We start from the raw sequence: 21,075 nt of genomic DNA, 5'->3' as shown, positions 1-21,075 counted from the left end.
GGCTCAGCCTCGATGGTTAGGAGTACCTTTTACTAGCACCATCTAGTATACCAGCTATGGCAGTTCTTGGGCAGGGATAGCCTAGCCATGGTGATACATACATTGGTAACCCCAATACTTGATTATTGCAATACATTCTATGTAGGACTGCCAGTGGACCTGGTCCAAAAGCTCCAGCAAAATACTGCAGCTAGACTGTTGGTAGGGAGAGACTACCAACAGCACTTAACTCCGGTGCTTAAAAATTTACGCTATCTATATGCTACCAGGCTAAGTTAAAAATTATTGTAAAAATTTACAAAGCCCTTACCAGCTTCAGTGCAGGATACCTTAAAGACCACTTGATGCCTTATATTCCTGTCAGATTACTGAGGTCATAAGAATTTATGAACAGCCTGCTGGATCAGGCTAAGGGCTCATCTAGTCCAGCATCCTGTTCTCAGAGGCCAAGCAGATGCCTATGGGAAGCCCCTGAGCAGAATCAGAGCTCAACAGCACTCTCCCCTCCTCCATTTTCCAGCAAGTGGTGTTCAAAAGCATGCTGCCTCCAGCTGTGTAGGTCTTTGGGAGAGGTACCGTTATTAGTCCCCGTGTCCCAGATGCACCCCCAAACTGCTCAGACACATGGCTCATGTCCACCAGGTGGTGTGTTCAGTATTGTGTCCAGTTCTGTGGAACTCCCTCCTTGTTCAACTTCCAGTGCTTGGTGAAGACTTTTTAAAATTTTGACAGGAATTTTAAATGGCTTTCCCCAGATTTTAAGCCATATTCCTATTGTGTCCCTACTGCACACTGCTTAGAAAGACCCAGTGCACCCACACCTCATGAACACTTCCCATTCAATCTCTAAGGGGAAGCTGAAGTAATACTGGGTCCAAATACCTAACATCTCCCTGAATGAAAAGGACATCTACAGGAGCCACAATCATGCTGCTCACAGGGTTAAGATGTCTGAAAACCTCACCCTTTTTGGGTGTAACAAGAATGATTTCTGTCTCCTCTGTCCTCACCTTCCATAGTACCCAGGAAATTGACAGTGGGGGAAAGAGGCAGACCACTCACTTGGGCCATGTGCTTGTGAAGGCATTCATCCTCATCATTGTGCAGGGGGATGTGGAAAAAAGCTTGGGAACTTGTGTATTTAGAGGCAAACAGATTGATCACTGGGTGCCTGAATATCCTTCATCACCTGATGTAACACCTCTGAATTCACTCCCATTCTGAATTCTGCCTGATCCAGATGCTCTGGTTAAGCCAATCTACTCTTCTGTTTGCCATTTCACTGACATGTTCTGCTGATGGTGGACAAGGTTCTCCATTCAGTTGAATAGCAGATGCGCGTCCTCCATCAGGGCCTGAGAACATGGGCTAGATCAGTTCCAAATGATCCCCCACAACCCCCGAGGCTCGTATCTGTGGTCACTTGCACACTTGCCCCAATAAGGTCAGCCACCTCTGCTGTCCCACCCCTGAAAGATCTATTAATCTATCTCACACATGAACAAGATATAGAACAAGAATGGAAGTATGCCTGAAGCTACCTTCACAGAGCAGGCTAGACAATAAAATTGGGAAAGGTTTCTGCCTCCACAGAGGATATAAATGAGCCTATTTTGTATTTCTCTGCCTTCTGGAGCAAGTGGAAGAAGGAACAAAACCAAGGATATCCTCCACTGTAGGGGAAAAAATCAGAAGACAACCAACTCAATTGACAAAACTCTGCTGGTACACAAACAGTCTCCAGGATCAGCAAGTCTTAACAAAACCAAGGGAGCATTTGTAGGCCACCAGAAGCTTGTCTGTGTTCAAACATGATATATTTAAAAAACCATAGCAGAACTATAGGTTATATTATTTGAATAAAAAGAAATGTAGGAAGCTTGATATATGCGTGCTTTCAAGAGAAATTATTGCAGGATGAGCAGGTAGCATTTCTGGATTCAGCCACTTTTAAGGTGAGAGGAGTGCTGTTGTATTGGAGAGGTATACTGGGGGGAGAATGCTCAGATCTGTTTTTTTGAATTATTACATTGACTGAAGCCAAAATTCATATGTACATACGAATTTTAGAGACACAGATTATTTCACACTTTATTTTTGCACTTTGTTCCATTACGTTAAAAAGTGGTTAAATTGTGACCTAGGTAGTTCCAAGTGTGCTTGAAAAGTAGTACAAATGGTATCTCTTCACATAATACAGAGGTACAGTAAAGTGACAATAGAGAGGATAGGCATATTCTGTAGTCTATAAAGTTAATGAGAATTTTTTATAAAAAGAATATATATATACAAGCATCTTCAAAAGCTACAAGTTATCAAAGAAAGAGGTTTTTCACTAATAGGCCAGGATCCAGAGAGCTATGCATAGTGTGCAGACACATTAGAGCTTTTCCAGTTTCCCTTCCCACTGTGGCCCCTTGCTGGAAAAGCTGCTCCTTTAGGCCAGAGCATGTAGTGCAAGGTGCTGTAACCTAAATTAAAAAAGAAATCAACAACCCCCTTATCTGAGCAGAACTGCATTCTGCTTGTACACAAGGTTCTTTGGATACTGGCTATGGAATGCAGGGTCAGTAAAATCTACCCCACTACTTTAAAAAGAAAAGAAACCCATCCCCTCCGAGGTAGCATTTCCCACCCAACCATGTATGTTAGAGTCCAAAAAATTATGAACAGCACTGAAAGTATGAAATGTTTTGATACATTTAGGGTACAAACCTTCTCCCACTGAACTCAGTGACAAAACTCCCATTAATTTAACAGTGCTGAACTGCAGCCTTGACTAGTAGCCAGTATATATTTTGATTTATCAATCTGTTTTGCTTACTTCTACTTGAAAGGGATAAATAGGTTTAAACACAATGCCAAAAGTATTTCCGTGTAAAAAAACACAAATATTTTAGACTTATATTATCTATACATTTACATATTAATTTCTGTTATGACTAAAATTTTATGTCTATTCACAGGTATGGCAGTGCAAACATTCAGAATATAAAATTGCACACAAATAAAATTTAGGTTAAATTAATGAATATATATCTATGCCACTTGAGTATTATATTAGCTGGCATTAAGAGTGAGACTTACTTATGAAATATTCACATCCACACATAACACATATATAGTGTTCACAGTGGGATGACCAGGCAAAGGAGAACAAGTAGTGAAGGGCTACCTTCCCATTATCAAATGCATTTTTAAAAGGTTGCTCAATTAAGTTATTGGGGAAGGAAGAGAAAATGAGAATCATATTGACACATGAGGAAGCAATGTCCAGATTAAAGCATTTTCTCTTCTTAGGCCATACTGTAGTCTTCATCCTCATACTGTCCATTTTGAAATTCTCCTCAATCTATTTTAAGAATCTGGGACCCAAAAATCATGAATCTGCCCCTAAAATTAAAAAAAGAAGTCAGAATATTTAGAAATACAATTGTGGCAAGTACGAAAAATTAGTAGGCAAGAGACTGCACACCAACTGTGAAGTTTACAATCAGTTTAATATAATTGATAAACCAATTAAAACTTTAGTTGACCCAGCAGCAGCCCTGAGTAAGACAAAAGATCATACATACATACATACATACATGGAAAATGCAAATGGACTGCCTTCAAGCCGATCCCGACTTATGGCTACTCTATGATTAGGGTTCTCATGGTAAGCGGTATTCAGAGAGGGTTGAGGCTAGTCCTCCCCATTTGGCTAGGGCCTGCTCAGCTTGCCACAGCTGCAGAAGCCAGCCCCTTCCTTATCTGCAACTGCCAGCTGGGGGGCAACTGGGCTCCTTGGGACTATGCAGCTTGCCCACGGCTGCACAGGTGGCAGGGCACGTAACCCCTGAGCCATTCACTGTGGGGGTGATCTTTAGCTGACTCTTTACATCCAGGAGACACGAGTTGGGATTTGAACTCACAGACTCTGGACTCCCAGCCAGGCTCTCCTTCCCACTGTGCTATACGAGCTGCTACATACATACATACATATATATGTATGTAGTCCTGCACCCTGTTTCCCACAGTGGCCAATCAGATGTCTTTCTTGTGAGTTTTCTAGAGGCATGAAGACAATAGCCTTCTCCTGTTTCTGCTCCTGAGCAACCTGCTGCCTCTGAACCTGGAGGTTCTACTTAGCCATCACTGACAGTTTTATTTTTCACAAATTTGCCTAATCCTCTTTTAAAACAAGCTAATGACCATTAATACATGCTTTGATTTATGCCAAAGAAATACTTCCTTCTGCCTGTCCCAAATCTCCTGTAAATTTCATTGGATGGTTGAGTTTTAGTATTATGGGAGATACATGAACACTTTTTCCTGCTGATTTTCTCCACACCATACCCAGCTTTATGAACCTCTAACATGGCTTCCCGTAGGGCAAGACTATAATGCCAAACACTACCCTTAAAGTACCATGCTTATCGCCTCCATTCCCAATAGTTAACTCACAGTCCCATCAATTTATACACTATTTTGATTTTGGTATACAACAGAGACCAAAAGAGAAAAATATTTTAAAACACTTTTTCCAACAATAAGAAATCAATAAAAGTTTAATTATTACAGTTTGTATCTTTAAACAACTGGTGCTTGAGTTTCATAAAGATAACCCTGCTGTATGAGGCCAAACGCCCATCATCCTGTTCTTACAGTGGCCAACCAGATGTCTATGGGAAGCCCATAAGCAGGAGGTGAGTGCAGTTGTATACACCCACTTGTGATTCCCAGCAACTGGTATTTCGAGGCACACTGCCTCCAACAGTGGAGGTATAATATACTCATCATGGCTAGTAGCCACTGACAGCCATATCCTCCATGAATTTGCCTAATCCTCTTCTAAAGGCATCACTACATGCTGTGGCAACTGCCATAGTTGAACAATGCACTGGCTTTCATTTGTATGTCCTGAATCTTCACTTCATTGGATAGCTGAGTTGTAGTATTATGAGGAAGAAAAAGACCTTTGTATCCACAATCAACACAATGTGTATACACCTCCATCATGTCCTCCCTTACCCACTTTTTTTTTTAAAAAAACTAGAAAGCGCCAAGCCTTTCCACACAGGAAAGTTGATCCAACTCCTTAATCATTTTATTTGCCCTTTTCTGAACTTTTCCCAACTCTTCAATATCCTTTTTCAAGTGAGGTAACCCAAATGATATGTAGTATTCCAAGTGTAGTTGCATCATAAATTTGTATAATGGCATTATGATATTGGAAGTTTTATTTTCAGTCCCATTCCTAATGATTGCTTACATGGAACTCATCTTTTATACAGCTGCTGCATGCTGCATCCAACTGCCTCCCTAGCTGGTCTCCGGCTTCTAATGTATTTAAAGAACTTTTTGTAGTTGATATTTGATTTTTAGCAATGTATCCCTCTGATTCTCCCTCCCCCCAACTCTTATTGCTTGCTTGCATTTCTTTTGCCAAAGTTTGGGTTCCTTTTTGTTCTCCTCATTTAGACAAGGAAGCTTTCTTGCCTCCAAAGGCTTCCTTGACTTTGATCTTTAACCATGCTGGCATCCTCATGACCCTTTTTCTGATCTGTGGTATACTTTCTATCTGAGCTTCTACTATTGTGTTTTTCAATAACCCAAGCATTCTGGAGACATCTGACCTTTTTCACTTTCCCTTTCAACTTTTTGTACTGATCTCCTCATTTGGGGGAAGTTTCTGCTTCTTAAATCAAATGTGACTGTATTGGACTTTCTTAGTATTTGTCCACTTACATACACGTTTAATTAATTTTATTTGTTTATTAAATTTATACCCCACCTTTCCTCCTAGGAGGAGCAGCAGCATTATGGTCATTTATATCTTGCACCAAGTCCTGGATGCCACTTAGATTAAGTCTAGGGCCACTACCCTTCTGTTCAGTTCCATGACCAACTGTTCTTGAACACAGTCATCTAGGGTACCTCTGTCATGACTGGTATGAATGCACCCAGTCTATGGGAGGGTAACTGAAGTCACACATTACTACAACACTTCTTCCTTTGGATACCTTCTTGATTTCATTCTGTTTTAGGATTACCCTAGACATTTTGGTCAGTGAAATAACATATTTTCAACTTGCATGGTGATAACATTTCTGTGCTTGGATTAGTCCAATACTTTAGGGTGTACCTTACCAATCCATTCACCTTTCCAGACACATTTGCACAAGTTTGTTTTTATAGCCAAAATGTTACACTTCATTCTTGAATACTCCCATTCTGTTGCAGAATGTTGTTTTTCTTTCAGTGCATGCCACACACCCATCAAGAGTAATATAGACTCCAAAAACTTCTAATACCTACAGAGCTGCCCACATCTCAGCAGAACAAACTTCTTTATAACATGTCACAAAGGCATGTTATAAACCCTTCCAGAAGTCTTTGTCATCACCATTAAACTGAAGACATAATATTTCTGTAAATGCACATAGCAACATGAAGAGCTATTTTAATTGAATAGTACCTGAGTAAGTTGAGAACTGTGTATCATTTGCTGCCATTTGCTGTATGTTCTAGCAACTAAGTCTTTTACCTAGAAAAAGAAAAACTGATTGGAACCAACTGAGGGGGAAATGATCAAGGGTGCAATCCTACATACCTGGGAGTAGGCCTCATTGAACACAGGAGGGCTTACTTCTGAGTAAACTTGCATAGGATTTCACTGCACATGTAGGAATTCTCTTGATTTAATTCAAGTATGGCCAGAGGCAAATCTTTATGCACAAGTAAGCCAGTATGTAACTCCAAAAGCACGTAACTCCAAGCAATGTAGTGCTTCTAGATTGTGTGGCTGAGGATCATACGGCTGCTTATAGAACTAACAGCCTAAGAGAAACCGCTTTTAACTGTGGATTCATTAGTGTAAAATAAACTTTCAACCAACATTAATTAAGAGGCCACAAGTGGAACTGTGATGTCCCTGTATATAGGTATTACTGTAAATATGGTAAGTGCAGGTTTATTAAAGTATATATGGTAAGTGGACTGAGTGAGAGGGGGGAGTACATGGGCTAGAATGCTGGAGAATGCTGTATGATGATTGGCTGAGCGTTTGAGTGGCTGAAGGTATAAATGAGAGGATGACAGTTGAGAGAGGGTTGGTTGTTTTGGGTTGTGAGGAGTTGAGGGAGTTGTGGGTTGGATTGCATTAGGCTGGTATTGAGGCAGATTATATATGACCAGAAACATAAAGAGTAACGCAATATATGAAACCATATGCTTGTTAAATATACCTTAAGTAATCTTGTTATTTCCTGGTGTTTATAAATAAATATTTTCTTGGTTTACCAAAAGCCTGATCCTTGGCTGGGGCTTTCACAGACCAGAAGGGTGGGCAGGGTATTCACCAAGGTGGAGAAATAGTACCAAATGGTGGCAGCGGTCTAGAGACAGTGTAACATTATCAAGTATCCAGAGCAACCCAGGGCTGTATGCTTTATAGGCACAAAGATACAGGGGGGTTGTGGACTGCAAGTGCACCCAGACACAAAGTAACAATAAGCCAGAAGGAGACTAAGGCAAAGTCTCAAGGCAATATTGTGAAATAGGGAGTGGCTGGTGGTGCTGCCTAGCAGTGGGATCTTGTGAGATCTGTGCTAGAGCCAGTGAGATAACAAAACCAGGACCCTGAGGTGGGACTGTGACAAGGCGGTAGCCACGGGCGGGATCCTAGCAGGTGGTGGCCTGAGGTGGGATGCTGACAGGAAGGGTCCTGACAGGAACCAGCAACAAAAAAGTTGCACCATGGAGTGTTTTTGTTTACTCTTTCAGCCAATCATGCCCTCTTCTATGATACGCCATTCCCACTTTTCTCTGTCTCTTCCCCCCTCCACACACACCCTGTTTGCAAGCATTATGTGACAACTGAAGATACAGTCTTCTGTGCTATTTTGGGGGTCTTATCTTTAAGATCTTCTGCAGGCTTTTGGCTTCCCCTTAGTCTGCCAACACCTTGTCTCTTGTGTGTAGAGGGTGCCATTTTGGCTATATATGAAATGCACTCACAGCCTTAACATCAAAAATTAAGAGGATGAAGTACTCTGAGCTTACTAGAATTAGAAAGGAAATCACAGCTGGTTACAATTAGAATTGAGAAGCATAGTATACTAAAGGACAGGGCATTTTTCTCACTCAATGCATTGTCATACATTGCATGCATTCTGTATTATTCTGTATTGCAGGGTTGATATCTGAAAGTAAATCAAGATTTTCTGCTCTCAGATACTGAGGGTTTACATGATCAGCTGCTTCAGCATTATTCTCAGCAAGCATTTAAATCTACTCCCACATATAAAAATGCAGGACTGATTTGAGGTGCACACCTGTTTAAATAAACGTATGAGAAGCAGCCCTAAAATCAGCATTCTGGAGCCCATAAATGAACATCTATGCCCTAGCCAAGAAAACCCCTCAATCTTGCAAGTTTACGAATCTTTGACTGCATATAGAAATAAAAAGTAGTGAATGTCCTCATGACGACTCATCTTATGAGGATAAAAAGAAGTACAAGACAACTCACCTTAGTTTTATAAAACAGTCTAGCATCTTCCCTAATATCACATTTCACATGTTTTTCCAAAGCACTACAGAGTTTCAGCAGCCATTTCTAAATGAAAGTTAAAAAAAATTCACTACCTCAAAGTTATATTTTCTTGAGATCAGAAGTGGAAATATTAGAAACAACATTTCAAACTGACACCTTCCCTAAAACTTAAACTCTTTGTTACGTTTTCAGTGTAGTTTACTTTGGTTTACTAATCACTCTACAATAGTACAATGTCATAAATATTTTAAATATTACCTGGAGATTTATAGTAACATCCTGCCTTTCCATTTATAACAATTCTCAAGCAACCAACAAATTAACAATTTAAACAATAAATACCCTCAAAATAGGCCATGGGTTGTGGGAAGACTGTCCTAGACCATGTAGGGCTTTATTGCTAAGGGTAATATTTATATTGTGCCTAGAAACGAACAGGGAGGCAATGAAGCTGTTCCAACCATGAAAATGGTCCCAGTCAACAATTTGGCTGTCATATTTTGAACAGCCCTCCATAGAGCATATTGCAGTACATCAAGCCTGGATATTACCGAAGCATGGATAACTGTGGCCAGTTCACCTATTTCCAGAGTGGCATACCAACCAAACTGGTGGCATACCAGCTGAACTAGTTATAAAGTCTACAGAAGTTATTCAAGCCTTCATGAAGAGATGAATCTAGAAGAAAATCTGTTCTCTAGATGAGGAACACAACCCCAACCCCAACCAAACTAGTTGACCACCACTTCCATGGAACATTTGGCAAATGCACGCAAGTCTTCATGCAAAAAACTCTTCTCATGTGTCATCAATTAACCCGAGTCAATTACTTACCCTTTGATTAGAACTTGCAACCTCAAAATTGCTGGCTTCCCTGACCAAGTGAAGAAGAACATACGTCAGATAGTAGGCCTAAAAATGAACAGGAAGTATTTAGTCTAGCTTTCAATAGTATGGATTCCCCTTCTTTGAGGGGAAAAGATAGACAGTACAACTTTTGCAGATCCTCTATGAAAGCTGAATAGCCTACAATCTGAGCACATTTACACAGTTATAGTATTTGCATATATAATGCCAGCTCACATTAAAGAGCATATATAGTTGGAAAGGCATGTACAACCAGAACGAGAACAATAAATATTGTTTATTTGCTCAATCCTTAAGATGCTGAAACAAAACATATTTACAAAAAAATCCAATGGAAAGTGAAGAGTAGGATTGTGTACACATCCCCAATCCGATCTGGGACCAACCTGACGTGGATCTGGGCCCCAAATCAAATTGGAGGGAGCCCTAGTATTTTAATTAGGGCTTTAAATGCTATAAACATGCAGTGGGGAAGGGAAAGGAGGAGCCACCATGCCTCCTGTCCCTTCCTCCCAACCACATATTTAATCAGGGTTTGAAAACCTAATTAAAATTATGGTCGGGGGGGAAGGAGATGCTGCGTCTCCATCCCTCAGGGTACAGGATTGACCCTTCTGCTCACCAGTTGATGAGCAGAGTTCAGTCCTGTTGAATATGGGTATGTTTACCCTTTTGCAAACAGCTGGGCACTGAACTTAGCAGAAGCTGCCTGTCTCTCTCTCCTTCCCTCCCCTGCCGCCCTGCCTCTTAACAGGCACAGATTGCTCTGACCCAGGTCCGTCTCACCTGATCTGGCTGAAGCCTGGATTCCCCCCAATTGGCCCAATTCAGTTCAGGATCCAGGCTTTGGCCAGATCCGGTGCACAGCCTCAGTAAAGAGTCCATCATTATAAAAAGTGAAGCCATATGCACTACCAATTCTCCCAACACACACATACTTGCACCCAGTGTACAACCTACATGGTGGCCAAGTGTGAACCAGCCCTTGGTACCATTAATAACAATTTTCCAGAATACACTGATATTTAACAAGAGTTTGGTGAGTAAACAAAAAGAGTAGGCAATAACCAGCCTGTTCTTTATAATGGCTTTAGGGGTTCCAATAATAATAAAAAAACTTACAAAGCAACCAGCTCTAATGAAACAAAGGCAGTTGTTACCTCCCAATGGGTCACAGCCAGAAGCAGGCTCACACTATTGTACAGTGGGACACTGGAAGCCTCTGGCCCTGAACTGTTCTACAGACAACAGGAGAACCAGCACTTATGCTGATAAGGGTGAGCAAAGCATTTGTCAGAGATGAAATACCTGGATTTCACTTTTGGCTCTAAATACAAGTCAGACTGAACTTGACACACACATTTTTAGGAACACTCTAATGCATTGACAGACTCACCCCTAATAATTTCTAACGTGAGACTGGTTAGGAAAAGCAGTATGATCTTTACTAATCCCCACAGGAGCTTTGTTGATCAATTGTGGTCAGAACAGAGAACTTCCTGCATGTTATATTAAAATTTATAGGTTGCTTTTCTACCTGAACAGGGCCCTCAGAGCAGCCACACAAAATCATAAAAATGTAATAAGCAATACAATAAAACTTAGGATTTTATCCACTTTAGTCTTACTCAGAGTAGGCTCACTGGAATTAATAAACCTAAGTTAGTAATATCCATTAATATCTATGGGTCTGTTCTGAGTAGGCCTAACACTGGATACAACCCATAGTCCTTCATTTGCTTCACCCCACCTTGCCCTTGCTTGCCTTCTGACCTATCAGCATCTCTTATGCAAATAACCAACACATTCCCTGCCCATCTGGCTCCCAACCTATCTTACATTTGACCCTGGGACCCTACTTTTTCAAAAATAGTATCTGACATTACCTGGGGTTCAAATTCAGAAAGAAAAGACTCATTACTAAGACCATCCTGGCGTTTCACTGTTTCAGATATTCTCTTTAGCAGATTTGAAGGTTTCATCTTCACTAGATCGTTACACAGAAGTGACATCTATTTAATCCCAGGAAGAAAAAAAAACAGATTAGAGAGAAGCACAGCTTACTAATGGTTACTGGCTTTTGACACCATTAAGAAGAGCAATTTTAAACCCTTTTAAAAGATAAAAGTCCAGAGGATAATATGAATGTGGCCTCACAAATCTTTTTTTGTGCAGCCTCCAAAACTTCTGCTCGTCTAACGGGCTCTCATCAGAACCCTGAAAATTCTCAGGATCTAGTTTACTTTGAAGTTACATGCATAAGGAACCACAAAAAGCAGTTTATTGGAAGGCATCAAGCATCAGAAAGGAGAGATAGTAATAACAAGCAGCGTCAAGGTATACGGATGACTAGAGAGGGTCTCCCTCAAAATTGGTGGGCTCCAAAGTGGGCTACTGAAGATGAGTAGGAACTGGGCACATTTTGGAACCAACTTTTCTTTTAGTCTCAGACTTCCAAAATACTTTGCCCCTGAATGAGGAAAGCCTAGTTATGTCTATCGAATCTATACAGATAAAACTGTGAGATAAGCAGGTTTCCCTCATTTATAATAAAGAAAATGGGAGGGGGGGGGAAATAGGTAGAAAGACTGGAGTCTACTTGTGGGATTTGATGCCCTCCTAAGGAGAGTAACATAATGTGTTTGGAGAGTTAAACGGTCAGTGAAGATAATTTATTAGTTTAATAGCTATAACTCTAGAAAGGCAGTACAAGAGTTATTAAAAGGAGTTTGTACTGTACCTGCTGGTCAGGACTGTTGGGTACGTTCACATGGTTTTTAAGAAGCTTTGAAATTACTACTAAGCTAAGCTGTCTTCTTACTTGTCTGAAAGGGAAATATTTAAATAAATATTATTTTCTACAGCTTAGTGCTTTCTGTGTTTTGAAGTGACATGCACACTGAACTGTATTACAGTAAGGCTTACCTTCCTCGTGTTATCCAATTGGGGACAAACTGAACCAGCCATAAGAGATCATGATGGTGGCTGGACAGGCAACTTATTGCAAGGCATAACTCTGGCATCTTATTAGAAAGCAAAGAGAAATATTCATTAGTAGAAATTGAGGGCAACTGCAAAAAATACCAAAACAGTTTCAATACAATGCATACAAGAGTCAATGTTTTTTCTTTAACAATGGTATTCCAACGTTGAGCATTACATGGCACGTTACAGGATAAGATGGCGTGCTCTAATATCCATGCTTACTATCTAAAAAATGATCATCATGTATTAGCTTCAGCAATAGTGGTAGTTGTGATACATTTTCCTCTTCTCAGACAAAAAAGTGATATTTTCAATCAGTGCATCCAATATAAATAGTATTTACTAGCAAATGATTTGAGGTTTAAAGGACTATATTTCTTTAAGAGCTTAACTAAAACAGCAATTCCTCAAAACATGGCTGAATACACTGTTTAATTGATTCTGGGGGTTATTGCAAAATTAAACTGAATTCTATACAGATTACACTAAACAATTATTGATGAATTTACCTTTGTCTCCCACTCTCTGATATTTTCCAGCAGTTTTATAATAAGGCACTCCAAATCCACTAGGGGAAATTGCTTCAGCTCTTTTTCCAAACTCAGTTTAAACAGCAGCAACAGCAACAAAAATATTTCTTTGTCTGTGTAACCTTCTGGGTATATGCTTATACACAGCCGTAGAAACTTAAGGGGATAAAAGAGGATAATGGTTTTAGAACAAGATTTTAGCAATATTAATTCTGAGCTCAATCATATACTACAGGTGCAGACAGTGTTTTTCCTTTATTCACTATTGTTGCCTGAGAATGGAACCTAGTTCACTGTACTAGGGGTCAGTTTCTGCTAATCACCAATAAGACACATTAGACTGTTCACTGAAAGATAAAAAAAGCTCTAGCAGTCAAGATCCATCTGCTACTTAGAAAGCTTCATGATGTAAAGCGTGTGGCTCCTGTGCAACGAACAGCCAAGATGGAGGCCCCTTCACTTCTTCATTTTCCTCCTCAATTAATATACCAAGCGAAGCAAGTGCCCATCAGCAGCACATGGCTGGCTGGCAACAACCAAGACTGCCCCTTCACTCCTTGTCTCCCCACTCTGAAAGCCCCTTCACGGGGCAAAGCAAACAAGTTGTTCCTTCCTCCTCTCCCTGTCTTCCCCAATGGCTGTGTGTCCTGGTGGGGAGGAGGGGAGCTGGTGATTGGAGCTGTCAACCATGCTGACTATTACCAGCAGGTAGAGCAAGACTCAATACACTTATGCACAACGGAGGACTTTTCAAAAACAGGAAAAGTAGGGGCATTCTCACCTTGGTCATACTGCAAAGATTGGTGTCTATCAGAAAAAAGAAAGGAATTGTGGTTCCAAGGATATCTCCGCTTGGTTGTTTCCTCGTAGTCTCACACATTTCAGACCTAACAAAAAAAGGAAATTTCTCATTAAATTTATTTATAATTTCTGCTCAAGATAGCTCTGCCTAGTCACATTTGTATGGAAGATAAAGTTTAGACGTAATGTCATTTAAGTCTGCATCTTGAGGTCTCAGGAGACAGGAAAATATGTATAGGAGAAAAAATTATAAAAACCATAGCATAAGATCACTACTTGAATATGGCACATTATAGGTCAACAACATATGTATCAGTTAAACAGTAGGTAAGTGTATTCTGGTCACAACCCACTGCCAGTCACAGCCCCAATACCAGTGCATGAAGAGGACAAGGTCACTTGACATATAACTGTGTATCTGAGTTCACTTGAACTGCAACAATAATCCTTAGAAACTGGACAATAGTTAGCCAAAGAAAGAAATGTTCTGTTAAAACACATGAGATACAAGGAAGTGAGCAATCAATCCTAGTCCACAACTCTTTTGTGCTCACTACGCTGCAGTATGAGCCATGAGGCAGCAAACCTCAGCCACATGCTAATCTGAATGCAATAGAAGTCACAAATCTCTATAAACTCCGGAATAGCTCTCTGGAAAAAACCCTGCTATTATGCTAGACACTTACATAATATCATCTTCAGAAAAGGTAGGTTGAAAATGCCGCAGAGGAAAAAGTGCACTGAAAGGAACACCCATGTTGATTAGCACAGTTGCTATATCAAGTAATGATGGAATCCATGGCTTTGGTTGGCCATTGCTAGCTGAAGCTGCAGAGAGATAACACTTGACAGTTAATCCCAAACCAGACAGCACAATGAGCATATTTGTACACATATAAGGAGTTCTCTCAGATATGACCTCTACTTTAAGTAGTTCCTGAATATAGCAGAGGGGACTCAATAGCATTAGTAAATAGCAGAATGTGACATGAGCACAGTATGTTCTTCAGGTCATAGCAGGTGTATTTTCTAAGACAAAGTGAACTATTTTTTAACATTTTCCCACCACTCTTGTACATCTGCTCTATGCAAGGGAGAGACAATGACCTTCAGAGAAGCAAATAAGAAATTGGTATGATTCACCTGAGAAATCTGGCAGAAAATATCTATGCACATCTACATAGAAAGATACAGAACTATTTATATAGTCTACATACATTAGTCTCATTATATAGTTTGCTCTGATCTCAACTTTTCATGTCAGCCAGAACTTGGTTTCTTTGCACACGAGTATCCCACCCCCACATATACTGCTGTGCCTACTGTTAGTTTAATGAAAGGGTGTGCATGTACAAGGCTTAGAGTGAGATCCCACAACTGGAATTTGAGCAACTGAGGAGGCCTTACACAGTAGCTTAAGAGCTGTTTCAATGGCAAAGAGAGAGGCCCACCAATGGGACTGTGCTGTCACTTCCAGAGGCGCCTCTAGTGTGCCCATGGAAAACCTCATGGGCATATATCTCCCATCAGGAATGTGGACTTAAACTAAGCATTCCAGGGGTAAGGTAATTGAGGATCTGCAGAATCCTAAGCATCCCCATTCTTAATACACTCCCCAAAACAGTCCTCAACTATGCCAGCCCTAATGCTGGCAAAGCTAATTCCCTCCCACTGATCACACCTGGAAGGAAAATGGCAAAAGAAAATTGAAGGAAAAGCCTGCCTCCTCACCATTCCCCCATTACAGTGAGCTGGAAGTGCTCTGTTACTCTTCACCACCATATTGCTCTGCCTAAATAGGAACCTTGTCCGTGACATTAATTTAAAAATGATTAGCTTAGACTGTTATGTTTGAATGAATCATGTGACAAGTGAGAAGATTGTTGCAGGGTTTTGACCCCATGTGTAGAATGACAAGTTCTCCCTCCAGTTTTACCTTACAATACTCACCATTTTTAATTGTTAATGTCATTAACATATCCAAAATCTTTCTTGACACAGAGCTGTCTGGGTGAATTGACATCATCTGTTCAAGAAAAAATAAACCTGAAGGTCACCTAACACAATTAGAGCTTTCACATATCCAGTACCCTTGGTATTGTGATAAAGAATTACTATAGCATATAGCACAAATGGATCTGATGTACCAAAAAACTTAATCATTCCAAATAGCTAGGAATAAATAGGATTTTGACCAATGAAAATAAGAATAACCACTGATTTAGTTTTGGTCTCAAGTATTCTTCTAAATTGCTATACCGAGGAAAGAGAAATGGCAGCACTTTTAAATCCACAATTTCTAAACTACAAGATATCCTCATTTGTTTCCTGGGGACAAGTAATAAGTGTCATACAACATATACATTATAAACTGAAGAACTGAGAGTAAGCTGGAAAGGAATAATAGTGTAGGAGAGAATATGCTAACAGTCTTCTTAACCCCTTCCCAAAAGGAAAAACATATGAAAAAACAAAGGGATGCCAGAAAATAGCCTGCAGCAGCTGTAAATCTCATGAAGGATAAGGCTATCAATGGCTACTAGCCACAGTGGCTATGCTCTACCTCCATGATTCTGAATACCAGTTACTGGAAACTGCAGGAGGGGAGAGTGCTCTTTGCTTGTGGGTTTCCCGTGGGCAACTGTGAGAACAGGATGCTGGACTAGATGGACCATTGGACTAATCCAGCAGGCTTATATTATGTTCTTATAGCCAATCAGAGGTTAAAGAGAGGTGGAATCATTTCACAATTTTCACATATACATTGGCCAAGGGGGCATTTTACGGCATACTACAATGAAGAAAACACCTTAGGAACAATCAAACCAATGTTAAGCACTTTTAAGAACAATTTATTGCAATACAAGAACTGTAGCGGAATGAGACTCTAGCCTCTACCACTAGCTAGGGGATCACTGAGAGGTTCTATCCCTCCTTCCCGGGAAGCGTATGATGGCAATGGAAAGTCCAACCTGATACAAGCCATTCGCCACAGAATGAACAGATGGGGAAGCTCGATGTACCCTGGCAAGCCAGAAAGAACTCTACTCTAGCCCCCAGTTTTTCTGGGATTTCAGATGTGAGGGGAGGGACCCTCTGGATTCTTCTATCAGTGTTAGCACCATATATTTTTTGCATTATAAGCTACTTTATGTATTTAATAAAAATGTGTGGTATTTTGAGGGGAGCATGCACAACTGCAATGCGGTAGCAGGCTAACTCCTCGACTCAGTTCCCGAACCAAATAAAACGCCTTTACAGCCAACCGAGACCTGTAAACGTTTCTTCAAACAGATAGGTAGGAATGTGGTATGCTCCTGGGTGTTGTGGGGAGTAAAGATCACACTGTTACTAGTTATTTAAACCACTTTTTGGTCCGATGCTAACAAGTGGGAGATGCAATTACTCACAAAATGGCATCCAAGGCTCCCCAATCTAATAAAGAAGACCAGGCCCCATCTCAGGGGATGACCATAGAGGCCTTAGCCATACAGCTAAAACTATGCATGCAGATCTCATTAAAAATGCGATGACAGTTTTAAGCCCTTAGAAGAAAACATTTCAACAGGGAGAGTTGATGAAGCTGCTAAAACTGCAGGGAAGGATATTTCTTTGCAACATAAGGACGCGATAAAACTGATAATTAAGTCAGACAGATCTCCAGAATCGTCTGGATGACAAGGAGAACCGCAGGAGAAGGCGGAAACTCCACATTTGTGGTTTGAAAGAATGCTCTGACCCAATAGATGTGCTTCAATTACTTCTAAACTGGTGGAAGGAAATAGTACCAGACATCGAGTTGTCTCAATCTAATATGGAACGGACACACTGTAGTCTAGGCCCCAAGCTACAGGACACTGTTGTTGCTTTTCACCACTATGCCAACAAAGAAAAACTTGTCAAAGCAATAAGGGCCAAGAGTTCAACTAAATATGATGGGTGACCCATTATGTTTCTACAAGATCTGAGCACGGAAATCCTGTGTTGTTGCTGCTGCTTCAAGCCAATGACAGAACTCCTACACAACTCAGGAATTTGATATAGATAGGGGTTCCCCTTTGCTCTGCTCACCAAAGTGGATGGTACCCTACATAGAACAATGACAAAGGAGGTCTCGTGTGCTGTCTTTATTCAACATTCCCAAACAGTGGGAAGAGGAAGATCTTGAGTCAGACGACCTGTTGGATGTGGTGCTAGCAGGGGATTATTGGAAAACATCCCTGTAAGCTGTCAAGTGCCGCCGCCAACTCTGAATTGATTTCATTCCTCCTACCCCATGACCTCAAAGAAACACAAGGTCCACCAACGAGAAGGAAAAAATGACACTGGAGAAGTTACCGTTCGAGTCTAACTGGTTTGAAGAATGGGAAACATATCTGCTTATATGAGCTATTTCTCTGTGTTTAAGGTCTCATAATGTACGGGTAAAAGTCTCCGATAACTCGGTTGTATACATTTGGTTATAAAAGTTATGTATGGGTAATCTGTTACATTGGGAGTGTTATGTAAATTTGTATAAATGTTAGCAGAGATTGTCAATGGTCTGAGATGCATGTGTGCCAGTGTGTGCGTTTACCTAAGAAAGCAGGCTTTTACCCTGCACTGAGTTCACTGAGACTTAAGACTTAGTAAAATAAGAAAAGCTACTTTATTTATAGAAATACATAGTAGACAGGAAGGCATAACTAGTTCTAACTAAGTTGTAGGTGCAATACCCAGGTTTGGGAGTTGCCCTCATGGCTCAGGAGGGAGAGAGCAGAGACAAAGGTGTCTCCTCTCTCTCGGACGGTTGAAGAAGAGAAGGGAAACGGCGGAAGGAGGAGGGGCAGGTAAGCTTCCCTAAGCATATCAGTCTAATGACGGAAGTCAGACAGTCAGTCAGAGCATCACAGGTAAAGGTAGTCAAGCCTAGCCATTTGGAGGACCCTAACTCTATCTCCCTTCTGGAACATAAACAAAAGAACGAAACAGGAGTTGCTCTTGCCCCACTTCCAACACCCTTTCTCAACGAGTGTTTGGTTTAGCCCACGAGGTTCATCTTGACTCGCAGTTTGCAATGTCTGACTTTGCCCAACGCCTTCGTGAGAGTGTCTGCAGTCATGTCTTCCATTGGACAATGCTCCTTCTTGAGTAGTCCTCTGCAGTAGGTATCTCTAATGAAATGGTGCTTCACGTCTATGTGCTTGGCTCGTGTACTCACCCCTCCTGACTCCATGAGTTTGATGCATCCTTGGTTGTCCTCATGCATCACAACAGGCCCAGGTATAGAGATGCCTAAATCTTTGAACAGTTCAAGCAGCCTTTGCATATCCCACTAGTTTGGGATCTCGGGTAGCTGCTAGCTTCAGTTTCATGGTTGTAGTGCCCTTTAGATATCTCGCCACTCTCTTGATTGCTCCCCAGTCCTTCTTGGTTGGTGAGCTGGTTTTTTGGCACAGAAATCCCACTGCTTCCACCACATCTGGCCTGGTAACAGTACTGATATACAGACATTTTCTGATGGCTTGTCTTGTATCTCTCAATGTTTCCTTTAGCTTCTGGCTTTTTCTTGAATTTCCTCTTGTAGCCTACAGCTTTCTTTCTTGAGAAAGCTTGGTCAGTGTCCCAAGTTTTACTTTTGTGTAGAGCTTCCAGCTCTTCCTTGGCTGGCTGCCTCCACCTCTCAGCTTCAGCTTTGGGTAAGGCTTCAATTTTTTTCCAAGTCTCTGGCTCTGGAAGTTCATCTCTCACAAAGTAAGCAAGTCTTTCTGGTGGTACACCTCTGTTGGTGCGTTCAGAGCATCTGGGTGCTGGTGCGTTGGCTGCCCCTTCTGGCTCTGTAGCCTCTTCTGGCTCAGACTCCTCACCTTCCTCTGCAGGTGTATTATTGTTATACCTTTTTGTGGTGGAAGAATAACTCAGCTTCTTCCATTTTGCTGTCATCTGTTTGGTGTGGCGCCCCTTCTGGTTAGTGTGCACACTTTCCTTCATCAAAGTGAACAGCTCTGTATTCTCCAACTTTGCCAGTGTTGGGATCTATTACTCGATATCCCTTCTGTGTTGAAGAATACCCAATGAATACTACTTCCTTGGCAGTGTTATCAAGTTTTGACCTCTTTTGTATTCGGATGTGCACAAAGGCCATAAACAAACAAACAAACAAAAGAACAACAGAGTTGCTCTTGTCCCCTTTCCAACAAGGAGGAGGGCAACAGCTGGGCTCTGTCACATGAAGATGTTAACAGTTTTAATGGGATTAATAGCATGCTTATTTGCCCCCAACATTATAAGGCCCATGGATAGCGGCGGGATTTCGTATCTGGACCACAGACAATGGAATATACCCCAATGTCTTATGTAAGGCACTGGGGGCGGGGAGACAGAGGGAGGGTTAGTCCTATGGAAGCTTATCACAATGTCAGTGCAGAATTATGGAGGAATATTAGTTTAATTCAAAGGTTGTAGAGGTCCTTTCTTGTTTGTTTTATACACACAAACATGGTGGCATATTTTTCCCTTATGGGTATACCCTGGTTTCTATACCTGTTTCAGGTTCTCCCCATCCTCATTCATCCAAGAACTTTTAAAAAATGGCAAATGATGCTTAATTCATTTGTCCTCCAGAAAAAAAGTCTATGTGTAGTAATGAAACTGTATTATGAAAAGTCAGGTGAAGGAGGATGGGGCCTGCCTCATCAACAGATATATTATGAAGCCCTTCAATTGAGGAAACTAAGCTTCATGATAATGGAAGCCGACAAAGCATGGATACACACTGAACAAGACATGTTGGGATGTAGTCCTCTGGGGTCACTCCCTTTTTTGGATAAATATACACTTTGTCTTTAAAATATTCATAACCTATAAACTAAAAATACTTTTTTAATATGGAAAAAATGGCAGCCCAAAATGTCTCTAATCTGCTCACCCTGACTCTCCTCCAGTATTATCCTGGATTAACGGATGATTCTCTACACAGTTTGGTGGCATCATGGAAATAACAGGGATATTTCCATTTAAGTGATTTCTTTGTTGGGGGTAGACCTGTTACACTGATACAGCACCAGGTTTGTCCTTGGGATGACTTCAGAAGCATCAACTAGAATATTTCCTTCGAGACCCTCAAACTACACAACAAGTTACTAGGGCCCTGACAAGATTTGAAAAGACACTCTTGGAGACAGATATGAGTGGAAGGGGATTGGTGTTGGCATTCTACAAAAGTATCGTAGAAACCCAGATGGACTCAATGGCTGGGTTGTGAAAGCAATGGGAGGATGATTTACAACTGGAACTAGATGATGTGGAATGGATTAAGGTATATATAGTAACAAATGGAATAAATCCATTTCTGCTAAACTTAAGGAAACTAAT

The 21,075-nt window shown here is 40.9% G+C and overlaps 1 protein-coding gene across 2 annotated transcripts in view; it reads right to left on the bottom strand.

Moving 5' to 3' along the window:
- Positions 1-2,079: 2,079 nt before the first annotated feature.
- The window catches only part of SLF2 (SMC5-SMC6 complex localization factor 2), a 62,167-nt gene continuing 43,171 nt past the window's right edge, over positions 2,080-21,075 (bottom strand). For both annotated transcript variants that reach the window (XM_061636174.1, XM_061636175.1), the window contains exons 10-20: positions 15,673-15,748; positions 14,409-14,550; positions 13,703-13,808; positions 12,901-13,077; positions 12,332-12,429; positions 12,147-12,231; positions 11,293-11,418; positions 9,374-9,451; positions 8,516-8,602; positions 6,461-6,529; positions 2,080-3,393 (exon numbers count right to left, since the gene is read on the bottom strand). In XM_061636174.1, the coding sequence (XP_061492158.1) occupies positions 3,358-3,393; positions 6,461-6,529; positions 8,516-8,602; positions 9,374-9,451; positions 11,293-11,418; positions 12,147-12,231; positions 12,332-12,429; positions 12,901-13,077; positions 13,703-13,808; positions 14,409-14,550; positions 15,673-15,748 (1,080 nt within the window). In that variant the 3' untranslated portion in view covers positions 2,080-3,357. The remainder of the gene's footprint in view (positions 3,394-6,460; positions 6,530-8,515; positions 8,603-9,373; positions 9,452-11,292; positions 11,419-12,146; positions 12,232-12,331; positions 12,430-12,900; positions 13,078-13,702; positions 13,809-14,408; positions 14,551-15,672; positions 15,749-21,075) is intronic.

This window comes from Rhineura floridana, chromosome 7 (assembly GCF_030035675.1).
Source record: "Rhineura floridana isolate rRhiFlo1 chromosome 7, rRhiFlo1.hap2, whole genome shotgun sequence".
Taxonomy (NCBI): Eukaryota; Metazoa; Chordata; class Lepidosauria; order Squamata; family Rhineuridae; genus Rhineura; species Rhineura floridana.
This window is presented reverse-complemented; position numbering and strand designations above follow the sequence as displayed.